This window comes from Callospermophilus lateralis, chromosome 16 (assembly GCF_048772815.1).
Source record: "Callospermophilus lateralis isolate mCalLat2 chromosome 16, mCalLat2.hap1, whole genome shotgun sequence".
NCBI lineage: Eukaryota > Metazoa > Chordata > Mammalia > Rodentia > Sciuridae > Callospermophilus > Callospermophilus lateralis.
Window position 1 is genome coordinate 71,348,926 of NC_135320.1, and position 21,602 is coordinate 71,370,527.

At 38.4% G+C, this 21,602-nt stretch overlaps 1 protein-coding gene across 2 annotated transcripts in view; it reads right to left on the reverse strand.

The window, feature by feature from the left end:
• The window catches only part of Samd12 (sterile alpha motif domain containing 12), a 373,220-nt gene that overhangs the window by 202,041 nt on the left and 149,577 nt on the right, over positions 1-21,602 (reverse strand). For both annotated transcript variants that reach the window (XM_076835983.2, XM_076835984.2), the window contains exon 3: positions 20,431-20,560. In XM_076835983.2, coding sequence (XP_076692098.1) covers positions 20,431-20,560 — 130 coding nt within the window. The remainder of the gene's footprint in view (positions 1-20,430; positions 20,561-21,602) is intronic.

Below are 21,602 nucleotides of genomic sequence, written 5' to 3' on the forward strand. Positions count from 1 at the left end.
CAGTCCTTTCTGCAGCAGTACTTACTGTCTGCACCCTGCTGCCGCTTCGGCCTGTAGTGGGCAGCTGTCTCCATTTGTGGGGAGATAGGCTAGTCTTTGACTTGGACTTAGTGGGGGTACATTTTGCAGAGTGTGTCTTGTACTCCCTTTTCTATATGCTCCACTGATCATCACTGTAATCTTACTACAAAATGGAAGACTTGGAATGACTAGAGCGGTCTCTCCCACCCCCGCCCCGGCCCCCTCTGGATTTGCCTCACCATCCACTGAAAGATTTATAAAGAAGGACACTGTGCAACATGTGACCTTTTGAAACTGCTCACAGTATGTTCTCCCCTGGCAGGAATTCTAATGTCTCGTGGCTTATGTTACCTGCTGTGTACCAACCACTGGGGAAGGACGTTGAAAATTCAATGAATTTAAGAAAAGATGTTCAAGCTTCTCTTTTGGAGGAGTCTTGGGGGCGAGGGAGGCAGACAAAAAGAAAATATTCAAAGAAGTTACACTGCCCCCCAGGGTGGCTTCTGCAGAGGACAGTGACAGGGACTTGGAGATGTATGATTTATCCTGGCACTCACTTACCTACAAGGGCTGGTTTTACTACTGCGGCTGCCCCCAGCTATGGCAAAGAGGAAGGTACCTGATCGATATCAGATGCCAATACTAGAGCAAAGAAAGAGTGACAGTCCTGACTGAGGACTACTGACATGGAGATTAAGGGGCTTGGGTGCTGTGCTTCGCATTTGCCTCTGTGTGTATGTGTATGTGTGTGTGTGTGTGTGTGTGTGTGTGCGCACGCGCGCGCACATGCACATGCATGTGCATTTATATGTATATGTACATTTGTGTGTGTGTATGAGATTGAATTCAGAATACAACCTAGGAGTCTAGGACATGGACATAGCCAAGAAAGAGATGGTAGGTGTTGGGCAGAGGAGCAAAGGGACCAGATTTACAACTTATCTGGAAGTAGAAATACATACAACAGCCAGAGAATAACTACCATGAGTCACAGAAAATAGTCTGCATTAAATGGACACAGAAATGCATTTACAAGATGTTTTAAAGAGGAAAAGAGAGGATTATGCCACCATCTGAGGCACAATGACCTTTCTTAGCAATAAGTGTTTGTAGAGAAAGCAGTCTGAAGGGATGCACATCAAAATGTTTATGAGTGATTGTTGTAGAATTAGAGAAGGAAATTTTATGTTTCCTTTTTGTGTTTGTTGTTTCTAATTTCCCTACATCAAAAAATGGGGAAAAGGGGAAAATGTGGCACAGGCTTTTAAAAACTATGACTTCTAAGTTTCTTATGAAAATATTACTGAGAAAACAGAATGGGCAGAGGGTGGAAGAGGTCTAAACAGACCTTGGCAAACCACAGCCTGGGGACCACATCTAGTTTGTTGCTTTTTTTCTTCTTTTTTGTAAAGAAAGTTTTATTGAAACACAGCTACCCTACCCACTCACATGGTACAAAGACAGAGTTCACTAATTGTGACACAGACCACAATGCCTATGTGGCCAAAAGGCCCCGCTGAATCTTCTACAAAAATGTTTGCCAATCCCTAACTAGTTGTATGAGGTCGAGAAAGTTGGAAACTCCATATCTCAGCTTCCTTATATCCAAAGAGATGGATAATGTATCTTAGAGTTACATCAGTTAATGAGTTAATGCATTAAAAGTGATAAATTGCACTTGGCATATAGTAGATGCCCAATAAATATTTTGTGCCTACTTCTTTTATATTTATTTTTTAGTTGTAGTTGGACACAATAACTTTGTTTTATATGTTTATTTTTATGTGGTGCTGAGGATCAAACCCAGGGCCTCGCACATGCTAGGCAAGCACTCTTCCACTGAGCCACAACCCCAGCCCTTGTGCCTACTTCTTATTACCTACTTCCCTTAAATGAGATGCAATACTCCACTATTAGGTTAAAACTAATGAAATTACTACTTTTGGTGGTCATGATTACTAGGCATCGATAACTTATATGGTTCAAGATATGCATTAGACACTTTTTGCACTTCTCCTATTTAAATCGTAATTTCCAAGATAGTATCCACCAATGGCATTAGGCAGTTTTGGTTAGCTAAATTGCCACGAAGGACTGGAAATCAAACTCCAGCATTGTTGTGTCCAAGTTCAGACATCTGTACGGCTGAAACAACCTGCTATATTGGTACTGCATTTTGTTGCTTGTGAAAATCAGGCAAATAAGCACTTAATGTCCCTGTGGTGTGACCGATTCTATGCCCATGCCCTGAACAAAAGTGTTCAGATAAGGGAGATTCATGTCTCCCCCTGTGATATGGCACCTGGCTCTTAAATTGTAGCAGACCCAGCAGGCTTCCACAGTACTGTGACAATCGCTCTTGATCTGAGCAGAGTTCCAGACAGCCTGCCAAAACATTCTGGGAAGCCCTGCCTGAAGAGAATGTGGGACTCGGGACGCTGCGAGTTTGGAGAGTCTGGCATGAGCACTTCTTCAAATACACTTAAAGATGACATTTGGGGGCTTAATTCAGATCCCAAAGAGGAGTTCTTTACAAAAGTAAAATGGGACTTTTCTGAGAATGAGACAGGAAGACAGACTTGAACATCAATAGAATGTAATTATAAGAAGCTGAAGATAGGAAAGTATAGAATGAACTTCATGAAAAGGAGGCAAATCAGGAAACTGAAGGACTAATCAAAGTGTTCTTATCAACAGAAATGAAGAAAGGCTTTAAGTTCAGTGCTAAGACTATCAAAGGAAGAACAAACTCAATTTAATCCAATCAACACTTATTAAGTACCTATTTTATGCCAGGCACTGGGTTAACACAGCTAGAGAGATTAAGATAAATCAGACAGTTTTTCTACCCTGGAGGAGTTTGTGGGCTGGTGGGAGGGAGATAAACACATAACCAAATAACTTTAATATCATGTGATAAGTGCTATAATATTAGCGATACTAGCTATCACTCACTGCATAAAATGTAAGGAAAATGCATCATGGAAAAGTTAATTCTGCTTGGAGAGCTCCAAGGAGGGTAGGGAGGAGGGAATAAATAATGGGCGAGGTGGATATTGAGTCAAGAATGAGAGGGATTGGTTGGAGTCTGAGGACAGTTACAAATGAAGCTCAGGAAGGACATCATATGCCAAGCTAAAGAACTGGGATTCAGTAGGCATTAAATGGGTGCACAGAAAATGACCCTGTAAAGTCTAATTTTAAAAGTCAGAAGAATAGATGTTTTCCTAGAGGCTCGTGAAGCAGGATCATAGGGAGAAGAGACCACAATGTCCAGGAGAGACCGTGAAGACACCCAGAGGGATGGTAGGAAGAACAGATACGAGGGGTCATATGTGGGATGCAGCCCGTGTTCAAACTGAAGCACAAAGTGAGACAGAAGGTCCAAAGATCCAGAAGTGTGTATAGGGGGAGGGAACAGATGAATACAATAATACAATTCTGGTTGTAGGAGAAGGGAGGAGAGCCAAGTTTCAGCCCTGGGAGAGAGGGCTTTTCCTCATACATAAAGGAAGCAGGGAAGGAGGGGTGAAGAGGCAGCCCATCTTGTTGGGGTGGAGGTAAGGGAAATTCACTGCCATGGGTCTCCATTCTTAGAGTAATGGGAGAGGGGCAGAGTCTTGTGGAAAGGCTTGTGAAACCACCAGTGCAGCCTGGGAAAGGGAACAAATGAGAGACAGATAAAAGAGCTATTCAATAGCTTCAGGATCTAGCTAGACCAATACGTCATGTGTTGGTGATGGCACTCATGAACACGTATATTTGACTTTCACCAATAGTGCATTGGGCTCATCTCATTCATTATTAATCAGATCATATCCTTAATGGGTACTGAAAGACACCCCGGGAGGAAAACCTAATTTCCTCTCCCTGGATCTCCACACCTATGATGTAGTTCTCAATCCATCCTTCTATCTTCACCTTTTTGCAGTTCCCCTTCCAGGATCCAGAAATCCAAATGCCTCTCAGTCTCAGGCCAGTGCCCTGGAATGTGAAAACAGGGCTCTGAGGCAACAGCGGGTTAAGCCCAAGGCTCAAGCGCTCTCTTACTTTCTTCTAAAATTCTCCAAGAGGCCAAAAGATTATATACACACAATCTGATGTTTGAGGGGCTCTACCTTTATTTTTAGGGGCTTTATCTTCCAGAATTTTATGCAGGATAAATTTGGCCACCTTTGAGCAGACTTCCCAATTAAACTGGTCCAAAGATAAGAGTTTCTTCTCATTTCTTTTTCCATACTAAGTTCCATGGTTTTTTTCCTATACTTCCCATTTGAACTTTTAAGAGGCTTTCTTTTACCATGTAGAAGTCAAAATATAAGCTCTGGTTTAAAATCCTGACTTTACTATTCTGGGCTTGCATGGCATTAGAAAAGCTATTTAAGTTCTCTGGGCCTCATTTTCTTCATGTATAAAATGGGAATAATAATAATACCTACATTACAATCTTATTACAAGGATACAATTCAAAAATATGTGCAGAATGCTAGTTGAAGTGACTGACATATAAATACTTAAATACTTTTCTAAATTGCGTGGTTTTCCCCAACACGATGATAATTTATGGAAGGGCAAGAACTACATCTTTTGAATTCTTTATATCCTGAGTAACTAGGAAAATACCTTTGGGATATGTAATGTTAAGTATATAAAAGATGGAATGATATTTATAATAATCATTACTAAAAAAATGCATTGGACAAGGCAAAGTTTTGGTGGGTTGGGGAAACTGAAGCTGACTGGTAGGTGTTGGAATGTTAATTAGAGAACTGAGATATTCTTCTTACACAATGAACACAAAACCAACCCATATAAACAAACATGTGTATATGCTTATGCATATGTGTGGACACACAAATCTATATTTATATAGTTCCTCACTACTTGCAAAGTGCTTTGCTTCACACAAAAATTTGTAGGAATTTCATACAGTTACAAAACAACAGTAATAAGAGCTAATGTCAATTTACTATTTTAGAGAAAAGGAAGCCCAAGGCTCAGAGAAATTAAATGAACTTGGCCTAGGCCACAGGCAGTGAACACTTGGTGGATCAGACTTTATAGTCTTTCTCTAATATTTCATAACCACCAAAGATATGAAGTTTGTCAAGCGTATTGTAAAAACTTAACAGCAACACTGTCTTAAAGTTAGTATGGGAATTGAAGGATATCTTTAAAGAGAATCTTCATGGAGAACAAGTTTGAACAAAATGCCCTAAAAAGATGCTGGCCAACTCCTTTTGAAGACAGCTGCAGTTCATCAAAGTAGTTCCACGGGATCTTAAATATGGTTAGCTCCCCCTGTGTGGGCTTCAGTTTCCTCCATCACTAACGTATTTCATCAGACTCATCACCAAAAATAATGACATCCAAAGAAGAGAGCCATCGGTCCACCTAGCTGATGGCCTCTAAAAGCCTAATCTCTAGTTCCCCAATAAGTGCTGTTCCAAAGATTCTGCCCTCACAATCCTGGGCTCTGTAAGAATGGGAAGATACTTTTTTTTTTTTTCTGTCTTAACAGAAAGGGCGCCTGTGGTATATTAATTTCCAAACAGGAAATGGGAGCAAACCTCATTGGGAAAGGAATTTTCAATGATGCAATCTGACCCCAGCGCTTTCCAAAAACATATGAAACACAAATGAAAGAAACTAACACAGTAATTAACACAGTCATTAGTTAAAAAAAGTGTGGGGGGGAATCAAATGGAAACAGAATCTAAAAAGCAAATAGGGACTTCTCAGAACGCCACACGTAATTGCCTTGATTTCTCAGGGTAAAAAGCTCAGTGTTCCAAATATAAACAGAGGATTTAGACCTTTAGTCACATTTTATTTAGTTCCATATGACATTCTATAGGGGACAACAGAAGTACAATCTTTACCAAAAAAAAAAAAAAAGAGGGAAAACTGGATTTGGTTGAAGGTGAAGAAGATGAATTCCATCACTAGAACACCTTCACTTTGTTCCTCCAATTTGCATGGCCACCTATTGGACTTTTCATAAGAATGGGACTTCTGTTCTCCCTTAGCAATGTGGCCAAGCTTTGAACATTTTCTGGCAATCCAAAAGTTGTGTGCCCTTGTACAAATCAGTTTAGCTTCTTTTTGTGAAGACAGGAGACATGAGGAGGTCCCCTTCAGTCAGATGGTATAGAACCAATGATGCTGGGGTTTTCTATCTCACTGTGATGGGGTCAATGTGATCCATCCCCATTAGCACAGTATTTAGTGAATAGTGGTGCTCACTAAATGCTTATCGATTTAACTATAGGTAGACTGATAATGATGATCAGAGGTGGTTTTTATTGACTTCAATAGAATGTGCAGGCACTTTTGTAAGTATTTTCTATATTTCCACTCCCTAATCATCCCCGAAAGCTGGAATGGTAGATCCTGCTGATGGTAAATGGTCATCTCCTCTATATACTTTGAGTGGCCCACTGAACCCTGAGCCTCACTCCTCATCTATAACAGTTTGCAAGATTGTTCTTATTCTTTAACACTGAGCAGTTCTAGACAGAATTCTGGGCTTTTTGCAGCCAACTGCTCATCATGTTCATTCAAATCAGCACAGCCTCCAGCACACAGAAAGCATCTAAGAAACAACGTGTTATTAAAGACATCAAGGTTTTCTAACACGGGACTGCTGCATAGTGCAACCCCTCCTTCTGTTCTAACCGTCTGATCTAGGAAACAAATTGTTCATCTGGTGGCAACTTCCACAATTAATCTGCCAAATATTATCACTAATATTAAATAAACCCTGCATTTAGAATATCAATAAACGTGTCCTTGGAGCAGTAGCTTCTTTATGTTAGGCTACAAAATGTTGGTGTTCTATGATGAAAATGGGAGAAATAAAAATGATGTATGTTTTTCTGAAAGCAACATTTATTACATTTTTAAATATTGAAGGTTTTGGGGGGTGCTAAATATTTCTTTGGTTTCTAAAATGGTGAGAGTTATTTTTAATTCAAAAATTTTTCCATTAAGAAAAATATGAAGGTGGCAACCACATGCCATTCTAAAAAATATCTTCTGCAGTTTAATTCATCATGAGTTCTGAAGGTCTTGGCTGCACAGATGTAGACTCCAAATACCAGAATCTCAAGAAGCCAAGAGGGTTCTTCTTTTGTTGGTAGTAACTGTCCAACCAAACTAGTAAAACTATGTCTTTCCTTATAAGAATGGTTTAGTAAAAAAAAAAAAAAAAAAAAAGGTAGATTTTTCAAACTTTATATGGACAATTATCTATGTTGTAAATAGATGAATATGAAACCTTATCCATCTATCCATCCATCTTTAATGTAAATGACCCAACAGCCAGGATAGAAATATGTAGGATTAAATTTTCATTTTTTCCCTTTCAAATCTAAAATTTTGGAAAATCAAATCAACTTTATTGATATATAATTTATATAAATTCCACACATTTGAAATACAAAATAGATGATTTTTGAGGCACACATAAAATATTTTCTTCACCATGCTAAGTTCCTTGATCAATCTCCCTTCCATCCACTACTCCCATCAACATTGATCTATGTCATTCACTATAGTTTATGCTCGCCTGTTTAGAATTTCACATGGAATCCCATAGTATGTGCTTTTGCATGTTTCATCCAGCACAGTGTGAGATTTATTAACACCAATGTGCATCAGTTGTTGGTTCATTTTATTACTAAGAGGTGGTTTTAGTGTAAATATACCATGATTTATTTTATTCCCTCTTGAAGGACATAGTGGAATAGGAAGTTGCCTATTCTAAGAAAAGTTCTTTTGAGTATTAGTGAACTATATTATATATATTTGTGAACCTTTGTGAAAAATTTTTTATTCCTCCCCCCCTTTCTCTTGGGGGAAATACACCAGAGTAGAATTGCAGGATCATCTCTCAAGGTTGTGATGAACTTTATAACAAACTTAAAGTTCTTCAATCAGGTGACACCATATTATGCTCACAGCAAAGGACAAAAGATTCATTTGCATCACATGCTTAGGAAAGTTTGATATTGCTTGGTATTTGAAACGAAGGTATTCTAGGGGTGTAAAGTAGCATATCATTATGGTTTTATTTACATTGTCCTAAAGATTGAAATATTTCTGAGCATGTTATTGTGAGCTCATTACCCATTCTTGTATCTTTTCTCTAAAGGGTTGGTTTACATCTTTTGAGCAGTATTATTGGTTTATCTGTCTTCTTGAGTTTTAAATGTTATTTATCTTTTACTTCTTCTCCTCTTCCTCCTCCTTATCCTTTCTCCTCTTCTTCTATTATTCCTCTTCCTCTTCCTCATCATTCCTCCACCTCCTCCTCTTCTTCCTCTTTCTCTCTCTTGCTCTCTCTCTCTCTCTCTCTCTCTCTCTCACACACACACACACACACACACACACACACACACACACACACACACTTTATTCTGGCCAATGGCTTGGTCCTTTTATTTTCTTAATGAATTCTTTGAAGAACAGAGGTTTTAATTTTGAGAAAAATAAAACACTAATTTTCATCTTTTTTAATTTTAAAGTTTGTACTTTGGGTGGGGGGGTTATCTAACTAATCTTTGCCTATCCTCAAAGTTCTGAAATTTTTCTCTTAAACTGTCTTCAAGAAATTTTATAGATTTGGGTTTCTCATTTAGATCAATGAGTTCAGATTAAATTTCGTATGCAGTATGACGTAGGGGTAGAAGTACGTTTATCCAGCTATTCTGGGACCATTCATTAAAAAGAATACTCTTTCTTCTGTTGATTTTATTTGCTATCATTTAAAAAAGTAATTTTCCAAATATGCTTGGGTCTATTTCTAGAATTTCTATTGATTTATAAGTTAGATTGTTTTTTTTAGTAACATATTATCTTAGTTATTGTGACTTCATAGTAAGTTTTGAAATCAGGTAGTAAATCCTCAAAAATGTGCTCTTTTTCTAAAGTGCTTTTACTACTCTTGCTTCTTTAAAGTTCCATATAAATATTAGAAATTAATGTGTTTATTTCTTTAAAAAAACACTGCTGGGATTTTGGTTGAGATTGAAGTGGATATATATGTCACTGAGTGAAGGAACATGATTTTAATATTGACTTTTTAAACTCACAAATGTAGTACATCTTACCATTTATTCAGAGTTTCAATTTCTCTCAGCAGCTTTTTGCAGTTTTGTGAGTAGTCTAGCACATATTTTATCCAGGTTTTATATATTAACTTTGTATTCTATGTGATGCTAAATTAAATCATTATTTCTTGTAAAATTGTTTTCCTGAGTTATTTGTCTCCTTAGTATCTCTTAGGGTTTTCCATAAAAACAAAGACGTCATCTATGGGGGGAAAAAAGGAATGAAAGGTTTTACTTCTTCTTTTCCAATTTTCATGCCTTTAATTCTTTTTCTTGTTTTATCTCACAGTCAGAATCTTCAGTACAATATTTAATAAAAAGAAGGAGAGTGGATATGCATGCCTTGTTCTGGGTTGTAGAAGAAAACATTCCATTTTTCATTACTAAAAACTATGTCAGCTATGGGTTTTATTATAAATGTTCTTTATCAGGAAGTTTTGTTTCTAGCTTTATCATGGATAAGTACTGCATTTTGTCAAATGCTTTTTCTGCCTCTGTTGAGAAGAATGCATATTCTGCTCCTGGATAAAGCATTCTATAAATGTCAATTAGGTCAAGTTGATTGATAATACTATTCAGGTCATCTATATCCTTACTGATTTCCTCCTTGCTGTGTCAATGAACTAAGGAAAGTGAAACTGAAATTTTTAGCTATAACAGTGATTTTATTTATTTCTTCTTTGAATTCCATCAGTGTTTGCCTCATATATTTTGATACTCTGTTGTAAGATATGCAAATCTAGGATTTTTATATCTTTGTGGATAATTTACCACCGTATCATTCTATAATGTCCCATCTTATTCTTTTTTACTTTTCCTTATTCTAAAGGCTGCTTTGCCTCAACTTTACCCAGACACTTATGCTTTCTTTTGACTGTGGTAGCATGGTATATTTTTCTTCAACACTCTACTTTTAAACTGAGTCTATATTTAAAGTATGTTTCTTATAGACAGCATATGCATAAGTTTTCTTCCACCCAAGATGATAATCTCTTTAAACTAACATTTTAACATTATTCAAAGGTAATTATTAATATTATTGAATTAAAACTCATCATCTTTATAACTTTTTATTTACATATTTTTCTGACTTATCTTGATTTTAATTGAGCATTTGATATGATTTCATCTTATTTTTCAATTTCTTAATATGTCACCTATATTTCATTTAAAACGTTTTTTAATGGTTATCCTTGAGTTAATAGTGTATGTTTTTAAAGTAATCTAAGGGGAATGGGGAATACTGGGGAATGATATTGGCCAAATTATATTGTTAACTGTGTACATATACAAATATGTAAAAACAAATTCCACCATTAGGTACAACCATAATACATGGGAAAATCTGATTTCTTTTAGGATTCATCTGTGTCCTTTTTTTGGAAGATAGGTAGTTCTGACATGATAAGCCTAGGTGTGACTGTTTGGGTATTTATTTTGCTTGATGTTCTCTGTACTTTTCGGATATGTGGTTTGATGACCATAATCAATTTCAGAAAATTCTTTCATTATTACCTAAAGTATTTTTTCTACCTTCTCTTCCCTTCCTGGTAACTCTAATAATGCATATTAAATAATTCACATTTCTTAATACAGTTTTAGTTACTGGATGTTCTGCTCTGTGCTTTCATTCATTTTCACCTAGGTATTTCATTTTGGGCAATTTCAATAGATCTATCTTCAAGTTCACTGATTCCTTCCTTGGCTGTGTTAAGTCTACTGAAGGTCCCATTGAAGGGACTTTTGTTCTTGTTTTTAATTTACAGTATTTTCTTTTGGTCTTTCATGTTTCTATATCTTTCTTATGCTACTTACCATTTCTTGTATGTGGTATGCTTCTTACATTAGAGCCTTTAATGTATTATGTATAGTTATTAAGTTTTATTTCTGACAAATCTAATATCAATATTTCAGTTAAATCTGGTTCTACTGATTGTCTCTTTAGTCTGATTTTTATTGCTTCTTGTCATGCCTTATGACTTTTTGGTGAAAGCTGGACATTTGTTTGGTAATAAGAACTATATTAAATAGGTCTTTACCATAAGTGTATATGCTACCCTGTCCAAGAAGTGAGATGTTTTGGTTGTGATAGCCATAGGATCCAAGACATTCAAATTCCTCTTTTGGATCTGATTTTCCTTCTGCTCTTGGCTTTGGTTCTTCCTTTTGTTCTCTGGTCAGAGAGAATCTGCACCTGTAGGTTCTTATAGTCACATCCTACTGCGGTTACTATTGTAGACATATTAGGGTGATTTTAGATTGTGGAGCAAGGGTGTTTTTAACTGAAATTCCAGTAGGTATGTCTGGAATATTCCTTTAATAGTGTTTCTGTCCATCTCTTAGGAGTGGAAAGCTTCATTTTTGTCTCTTGCCCCTTACCTATTTCCTGTTCCCAGATTATTTTCTAAATGCCCTCTCACCTGTTGACTGTGGTATGTAAGCATACATAATGTTCTTCTTAAGCCAAATTTGATTTGTATCTTGTTAAGGAATTTTAGGTCTATACCATACTATTCTTACAGTGTCTTTGGTAGGTTTTGGTATCTGGGTTATTGTGACCTAATAAAATGAAACTGGAAATGTTTCCCCTTTCCTTCTCTTTCCTGAGAGAATTTGGGAAAATTTAGTATCAATTCCTTCTTGACTATTTGAATTCACTGGAAAAGGCTTCTGGGCTTAGAGTTTTCTTTGTGGGAAGTTTTAAGCAAAAACTTAATTTATTGAAAGATATGTGGCCACTTAAAACAGACTCAAAAAGGATAGAAAATCTTAAGTTGTACTTTTTGATGAATCTGTCCATTTCATATAGGCTACTAAGTGTACCGACATAAACTTGTTCACAATATTTTCTAATCTTTAAATGTATGTAGGGAGTTTAGTGATGACCTACTTTCTTCTTGATACAATGCCCCCTCCACCTTTTTTGTCTTGTTTTATCTAGCCAGGCATTCATCAATTTTACTGATCTTATCAAAGAGCCTACTTCACCTTTGTAAAAATTTCCTCTACTGCTTGTATGTTTTGTTTTGTTTAACTATTAAGTTTATTAATTCTTTATTATTCATTTTGGAATTACTGTGTTCTTTCTTTCCTAACTTCTATGATGAACATTTTATTCATTAATATCAAGTCTTCTTTAATATAGGCTTTAATGTTATAATTTTCCTCTAAGTGCTGCTATGGCGACACTATATAAATCATTTGAATAAGATGTTTCTACTATCATTCAGTTCCAAATTTTCTCTAATTAATTTTGTGACTTTTTTCTCCATCATGTAGTTACATGGATATATGTTAAGTTTCTAAGTATCTGGGAATTTCCAGATATCTTGTATGATTTCTAATTTAATCCTGTTGTGGTCAGAGAATGTGTACCCTGTAAAAGTTCAGATTTTTAAAATTTATCTAGCTATGCCTGGCATTTAGTGTATCAGGATGCAAAATTCTCATGAGATTGAAAAGACTGTGGATTCTGAAGTCCCTGGGTGTAGGTATCTGCTTGCACTGAGGTAGGGGGCCATATGCAATTTTAAATAAATGAATTAACTATGATTTATAAATGAATTGAATAGAAATAGGCTAGTCAAGGGGTTAGAATGGAAATGTTTAGTAAGAAGAGAGGAAGCCAGCATATCTAGACTGAAGACAAGAAGATCAATGCAACTAAGGGAACAATGACCCAGGAAATGTAGGGGATGTCTGGTTAAAGAAAAGCCAGAAAAAGTTTGTAGAAGAATGTCTCCTGAAACGTAGAGAAGGTGGAGAGTAAGAACTTTTAGGGAAATCCAATTAGACTGTCTCTATCTTCTCAATGTAGAAGGAAGAACATCAACTAGAGACAAAGGAAGAACTTGGAAGGAAGTATCTGGGATATCTAACCAACAGTCCACCGGGATGAAGGAAAGGGTTGGATAGTGATGTCATGATTCCTCAGAGGCCTGGCAGAAAGAGTCTGCAATGGTGGCTGTCATCTGTGGCTCTCTTGGGCAATGGTTTCTAACCTGGGGACCTAACAATTAAACCTCATATGAACCTGCTAATAATTTTCAGCTATTAACTTAATGTGTGATAAGTCCAACTATAAGGCTTATCCCCAGACTTAGGGGATCGGATACCTAATCCAAAATGAGAATTAAGGAGGATTTTCTGTAAGAGCTTGTATCTAAACCCAAGCTGGAAGGAAAACTGGGATTAATGGCTAGGTTCGAGGATGGCAGAGAGAGTATGGTATTTGAAAGACTTCAAAGATGTTAACAGGACTGCTGCTGAGAGGAGGAGAGAGGAAAGGAAACAAGACACCATGACCACTAGCACATAGGTTCAGAACTCCGGTCAGAAAGAGAGGGTGCTTTTTAACTGCGAATGCTTGAGGTGCTTCAGCTAAGCTGGCCGGCCATGCAGCAGGATGCTGGAAGGCACAGACAGAGAGATATCTGGCTGAACTCCTGAGGGACACATACCTTCCACCCCGGCCCCGAGTCCTGGGGCGGGGAGGGTAAGGGACTCCACTGAATAATGCCCCTGGATGCTCTCCTGCCCTCCTTATGGTGTTTGCTTAGCTCAGTCCCATGTTGTGTCCCCTTTGTGGACTCATATGCCTTGATTTAGTTGCTTAAGCCAAGAACTGAAGAGAGTGCTCGGGTGTGTCATCGACAAGAGGTATGCTTGACTCGGAGAGGAAATACTCTTAGCAAATCCATTTGTCCAAAGACCTCAAGGGCCTTCTCTAAAAAGCTTCATCAGGAATGAAGTGAACATTGATGTCCATTTGCCTAAGTCCTGTGTTTATTTCTCAAGGAAATATATATATATTTTTTTATTGACCCTGTAAAACGTTGGATGGTACTCAAAAGTCCTTTCCAACATTCAGAAGCCTATCATCCAGAACCCATCAAGAAAAACTCATTCAGAATCCTCCATTTAAGAAAGCCGAGGGATATTTTTCAAAAACTAAGTTATTAGGAGTAGAAATTTAGTAAGCTTTCCAACAAAACGGATTCAAAACAAAGAATAAAGGCTATTATCGGAAAATTAACTTATGAGAAATAACTCAGGCCCTAATCATGTCAGGAACTTTACTATGTAGATATAAAATAAAGCTGGAGACTTCATATAAAGCACAGAGCAGTTCACATGAAAGAGAAATGGCAAAAAAAAAAAAAAAATACAAAGATATAGAGAAGTAGAACACAATATCCAGAGGGAAAAGCAATAAAGACGAGAAAATGTGCAGATGAGGCACTGTGGTAGTTAAATACATTCACATTGTATTTGGTTACACTGGATTCTACTAAGTAGTATTCTCATAGGTACATCACATAGAGTAATTATTCTACTTCTTTTGACACTTGTTAACTACACACCCCATTGGTCTCAATGGGGAACTCTAGCCATAATAAAAGACTGAGAAGACAATAGAGAAGGATAAAGGGGTAGAAAAGCTCAGAAAAATCAGCAATGAATGGAACAATGTTTTGCTAGCAAATGCACAGAGCCACATTCCAAAGGTCTGAAAGAAACAAAGTGGTTTCCCTTTATTCAACAGCAAAAGTAGAACTGCCAGATTTCAGGGTGCTACTTCTCAGCGGAATACTTTTAAAAGGGGAAAGAGGTACAAATGGCAATGGTGGAAACACAAAAAAGGACCAGAGGTATTCATCTATTTTTACAGGAGGCCATTTAGAGATATGACAAATCAATATGGGCCATTTATAGGGGATACACACGCAGACATCTGTAGGATAACCATTGTTGTTCCATGAAGCAGACCCGAGGAAACCCTTTACACATTCAAGGTAGCTTTTAAAAAAATATTTGATATTCTCAAAGAGTTCTAAGTACTTCACCCATGAAAATAAGTCTTTTAAGTTAGCAAGGGAAAGAGCCCTTCACAGATGGAGGATTTGAAGGAAAAGGAGTGGAGGGGACTTAGCCATAGGAAGAATACCAGGCACAGCTTGGAGCTGAAATCTCCTCAAACCTGAAAAGATTCTTAACTGTGCATAAAAGAGAATCTGAAAGTTGCCTGTGAGCTTTCACCTGGTCCCAGTAGAGCTTCCTCATCAGCATTCTGGGCCAGGCCTCAGAAAGCTAGGGGAAAAAAAATCTTGCAAGCACAGGAAAATAGACAAATTTCTTTCCTTCAAGTCTAATCTGATGATTTAAATCTATATATCCTATTGCCTCTCCGGTATTCTAACCATCGTACTCCTTTTAAAGAATGCTTCGGCAGAGTTAACATAACGTAACTTCTCTTCTGATTAAACACATCTGCCACAAAATAGCAGGTGCTCTCTGGACACAATGAAATAATCAGAAATTCTAATAGGAAATTTACAAAAGGTTTTGAACACGAGTGGATTAAAATATATCTGGTGGTGGTGGTGGGGGGTGGAATTTGTTTAGAATTTAAAGTCCTTTGAATTAAAGCATAAGAAAAATGTTAATCTAGTGGAAATGTTTGTAAAAACACATACAACCTTGTTTTTTAAACTACAAAGGTTAAAATGATGATCCTCATACAAATGAATGTTCAATTAAGATTCTGATTTAACTCATTAATGAGGAAACTGGTATGATGTTACACCTAGCTTAAGAGAGAATCCAAACAGCAGGCACAATTAAGGATCTGGAAAGCTGAAATCAATCTGCAAACAGGAGGCAAAGTTCACCTATTCTGCAGTGGCTAGGAAAGTCAACTAAACCTCTGTGGGACAGAATTTACACGTCAAGAGTCAAGAATTTTGTTGTAGAATAGTTTCTCCTTTCCCACAGGACATATGTTCCAAGACCACTCTGTAGATGCCTGAAAACACAGATGGTACCAAACCCTAAACATAACATGTTTTTTCCTACACAAATATACTTGGGATAAAGTTTAATTTATAGTCACAGTAAGAGATCAATAACAGCAAAACGGATTGTAGTTGATCATGTAGAACTAAAACTACAAAAAGCAAAACTGTGCCAGGCATGGTGGCACATGCCTGTAATTCCAGTGGCTTGGGAGGCTGAGGCAGGAGGATCTTGAGTTCAAAGCCAGCCTCAGCAACAGCGATTTGCTAAGCAACTCAGTGAGACCCTGTCTCTAAATAAAATACAAAACAGTGCTGGGGATTTGGCTCAGTGCTAGAGTGCTTCTGAATTGAATTCCCAGTAGCCCCTCCCACTCTGCAAAACAAAAAACTGTGGATTGGGGGATGAACTACGGTATTCCTGTCAGTCTACAACTTATATAATTGTAAGGCAACTCCTTAGAATCACAGTTAGATAACACAAGATGGTGTGATACAGACAATGATGCATGGTTTTCCATGGACAATTTTTTCTCTACATGGATCACTGACAATCTTATTTACTCACTCCTTAAACCTAGTACCTGGAGAGGTCCCATAAATACTTGCTAAATGGAAGAATGTCAGCATTAAGCTAGGCCCTTCACACATGTCATCCTGTTTAATCTTCCCAACAACCTTTTAAGATAAACATTCTTCTCACTCTACTGATGAGAAACTAACTTGCAAGACATTATGCAGCTACTGTGTCTTAGAGGTTGGGGTGAAAGACAATGGAGGGTTTGACTCAGGCATATGATTAGAAAACATCTCTCTCTCTCTTCTTTCTCTTTCTCTGTCTTGTCTTCTTTCCATTTAGTATATGTCCTTTTTATTTACTATCACTGGACCATCTGCCTCTAAATCAAGGGCTGTTTATGTTATGTTGAAATAACATGTTTCCCTAATGAGCATGATACTGAAAATCCTTGCTTTTAAGAAAAATAAATGAACAGCAGCACTTGGGAGAATCTCAGCACAAACAAGAGACTCTTGAATGCTCTTGTTTGCAGCCTTGCAGATTAGCACAGGGTATTTACCAGCCCAGACTTTTGTTTCTCCTTAGGTGCTCTTTCCCAATTATCAGGATAACAGCTAGATGAATCCAACACTGCTTCTGTGTTTTGTGTTGTTTTCACAGAGTCAGGGCAGCACTTAGAAGCACAGCGGCAGTTTGTACTCACCGTATGCTTGGGGTAACCAGGGACTCCCTCCATAAAACCATGTTGAGGCAAGTGCTATAATCATCTCCTTTTTACAGTTGAAGAAAGCACAAGTGACACAGCAGCCTTTACAAAGTCACACAGTGGGTTGCAGCTCTGGGCTTGGATCTGACCTTTGGAACCACTGCCCTGTCCTCTCCCTGAGTCACTTTAGATCTGTACAGACACTTGAGGTGGTGTTGAAGTTTGCTCTATCAGTACATCTTGTTTTTTTTTTTTTTTTTCTAGTACTGGGGATTGAACCCAGGGGTGCTTAACCACCAAGCCACATCCCCAGCCCTTTTTATATTTTGAGACAAGGTCTCACCAAGTTGCTAAGGACCTTGATAAATTGCTGAGGCTGGCTTTGACCTGGAGATGCTCCTGCCTCGGCCTCCCAAGTCACTGAGATCAACAGGTGTGTGCCACTACACCCAGCACAAATTGATTTTTCACAGATACTTTGCCCTGGTTATTATCATAGCCTCCAAGGGCACTGGGGTTTCCACTGCTTCTAGCATCATGGGGCTGGTAATCACTGATTCAGGTCCTAGAAGCCATCTTCTGACCACCTGGCACTTAGAATCATTCTTACTTTGAATTCATTCCAAGAGAGGCAGGGGCTAGAGAACAGGGGAAGAGAGTGGGATTCTGAGGACTCCCACAGATGAAGGTCAAACAGATGTGGACCAAATGTTAACCTGATTTCATTCTCTCTGTTCCCCAAGTCCCCAAATAATTCGCTTTCTTTGCTTGCCAGAAAATAGGCTTTTCTCAGAATGAATGAGGGTGTGTTTTTCAACAGCTCCAAATGACACTTGATATGAATGGCAGCACAGGACTTCAGGCAGGAGGTCTAAATCCATGATCGGCTCTATTATTCCATTTAACCTTCATGGCCACTCTCTGAGACAGACAGTATCATGCTCTTTATTTGGGAGATGAAGAAGTGAGGTTGAACAACTGGCCCAGGTTAGAGTTTGCTCAAGATCCCAAGGAAGCTGCAATTTCTCCAGAGCAGAGGTGTTTCCTGATACCAAGTGTGCCACCAATAGCAAAACGACAACTGTTGGACCTCACATCTCATTGCCTCGCCCCTTTCTCATGTCACATGGCACAGAGCCCCGGGAAGTGGGCCTTTTACCCCATAAGCCCAGAAGCATGAGAACTTTAATCCTGAGGGGCGTATGGCTTACCTTCCTCCATCTGTTCTGAAGCCTATCTTCCTCGTAATTCTCATCCCTAATGAGGGACTGCACTGCTTTCAAATAAGATCATGAACAGGCTTTGCCATTACTATCACACGACCATTAAGGGACATTAAGCAATCACTGTCTGTAATCAGTCAGTTACTGACTGGCTGCTCACTTTGTGGGGTGGAACAACCACCCCTCTGTGGGCTTTTCCTATACACCTATGGGGACAACTAAAAAAATGAAATCTAGACACCTGTAGTCTACGCTAAGCATCCTCACTGCCTTCAGGACTTCTGGAATCTCATCCCAAAAGTTCATTAGCTCCAGTTTAGGGGAGACAAAAAGTGCAATGAAGGACCACTTTAATACTTAAGAATTTAACTCGCTTGTGAACTCAGCTTAAGCTACACCTGACGGTGTTCTTTGTATATTCAGTCGTTGTCAACTTGGTAAGCAGAAATCTAAAATGATCTAGCTCAGCTTTTTAAAAAATATTTAGTGTTAGAACCCTCTTTACAAATTGCGTTTTCTGTATGATTGGAATATGTAAAACAGATGTAAAGGGAACGGGTTTGAGTGATACACCTACCTCAGCCCAAAAAGCACTGCCCATCTCCTTTGGCCATCAAGGGCTCCATGGAACACACTTAAAAACCACCAGCTAATTCCTGCTCTAGGGTAAGAAGTACACTACAAAAAGAAATACTTTCTGCTAAAGTGTCCCTTTCAAAACAACAGAAGTGCTGAGCACAGTGGTGCATGCCTGTAGTATGCCAGCAGCTCTGGGGATGCTGAGACAGGAGAATCGTGAGTTCAAAGCCAGCCTCAGCAACAGCGAGGAGCTAAGCAACTCATTGAGACCCTGTCTCTAAATAAGATACAAAATAGAGCTGGGGATGTGGCTCAGTAGTTAAGTGCCCCTGAGTTCAATCCCTGGTACCAAAAAAAAAAAAAAAAAAAAAAAAATACGAGTAAATGAGCAAGGACAAGGGTTAGGATTTCTCAAGGTACATGATGTTGGGTTTGAAAAAAAGGTTTGGAATCTGGAGTGCTCAGATATTCCACAGCAAGTCACTTTCCCATGGGGACATCAATTTTCTCTCAAAAGAGAGGGAGGATCTGTACTAGACTTAGATTTCTCAACATTCCTTCCACACAAAGCCCTTAGTGTGGTGTTCCTCAGTCTTACCTTTCATTGTAGTGTTTGTGAATGAGGGGATGGAGGTAGAGCCACAGGGGCAGATGAGGCCTGGGAAAAAACCCCAACTCCAATCCACTGCCATGGTGGGACGTGGACTTTCTCCATCTCAGCCCCCAACTGACAGACTGGTCTGAAGGGTCCTTGCAATTCACTGTACTGTCCTGTTTTATGCTTCAAGTGCCTTTTAACCCCCCTATATAATACTCCAATAGTCTTGATCTAAGCCAAGCTTTACCTTGTCCCCTTAAAGGTATTTATCAGAGGGACACTGAATTAGTATTATTTTTCACTCAGAATCTTGGACCATCTCAGGGTGCGGACACAGAGGATGGTCCCCAGGGAATTGGATGGGCAGATCATAGGAAAAGCGACTTTCCACCATAGACTCTTCTACATCATGGAATACGCAAGAATAGCTCACCAGTAAGAAAAGTCAATAAACTTTAGCTAAAATAGCAATAGAAATAAAAAAAAAATAAAGATTTTCCTAACTGGAAAACTTTCCTGCTTAGATCTTTATAGGAATCCTATAAGCAAGTCGCTTTGGAGGACTCCCTTTTTTCTCTAGGAATAGTTTGCTTTTCTTTTCTTGAGGATCCCCCAATTCCTTACCTTGAATGCACTTTTATATTAGACACTCAAAATTCACAGTTTCCCCCTCAAAACCATTTATGTTTGTTAAATGTCATGGTTTGTGTGAATCTGGAGTCTATCATCGTTTTAGAGTAACCCCATGCCAGAACATTTTAGCAGGAAGATACTGTTTCCTGGTAACGCTATGGGTGTGTGTGTGTGTGTGTGTGTGTGTGTGTATGTGTGTGTGTGTATGTGTGTGTGTAATATCTCGAATACTGCATACTTTACCAGTTATGTCATGCTGTTTGAATGACTCACTGTAGATCTGATACTGATTCGGACAATGTTTCTTCAACCACTTGCAGACATCCTGCTGGGTCCATAGAGCCACTGGTTTTGACAGCTTCACAGTAGATGACTATAAATAGAGGAAAAAAAAAAGAAGGTCTGTTAATGCCGGCCCCATGCCTAGGAAAGCACTATTGTCGAAAGTCCTAGAGTGGGGATTCCCTGATGATGATTATCTGGCTCTTGTCTTCCTAGTAACCTCTACAGACTTTCTCTGTGTTGTTAAAAAACAAAGAAAAGGTCCAGGAAGAGGAGGCCATGAAAATTATACTTATTCTTGAGTTATCATCTCCACTGGAAGAAAACCTTAGGAAGTAGAGTTTTCTACTAAAAACTCTAACAACAAGATAATGGGGTTACTAAGCAAGTAATTAAATTTTAGGGGTAAAATAGCAGCCCCCAAGGACCTTTCTCTCTACTCAAAAATGCATTCATCTCTTGTCTCTGATATCCCTAGGGCCTAATGCAACACTTGCCCCTGCAAATGCGAATAATTATTTTAGGATTGAATGCTATAGGATTTAGATACTTGCATACTAAAAAAGTGCAAGATGGCCTGCAGGATCTGGACTTAGGGTGACCCTATAAAGCCTGGAAACATTAGTTATGCCACAGCGGGGAAGCCAACAGTCAATTCTGCCAGCATGTGGAGAATGGTAATAAGATAATGGAGTAGTTAGGCTTTATATAGAAGCCATCTAGTCAAGGCCTTTTATTGCTCTCTGGTTCTTTCAGGGAAGTGTTTCTAAGGGAAAAATATCAAAACACACAGAGGTGTAAAGGTCCCAGCCTTTGAGAAATGGTGGATTTCAAATACATTTATTAATAAGCATTGACTCTGTCAGGGGCTGGTCTCCCCCATGGATCCCAGGAATTTGGTTTAGGTGAGATGAAAGCATCAGCATCAATATTTTTTATCATTCTGGGAAAAGTGTTTGCCAAAAAAAGTAGGTCTACAATATTGATAGTTCTTTAAAGGGTCTTGAGTGGTACAAAGATCCGCCCTTAAATATCACTGCCCTTCTCACTAGGCATCATTTTCTTCTACTTCTCTTTCCATGTTTCAGATTAAGGCAAGGAAAAAGCCTTAATTTGGAAGGAGTGTGACTTAG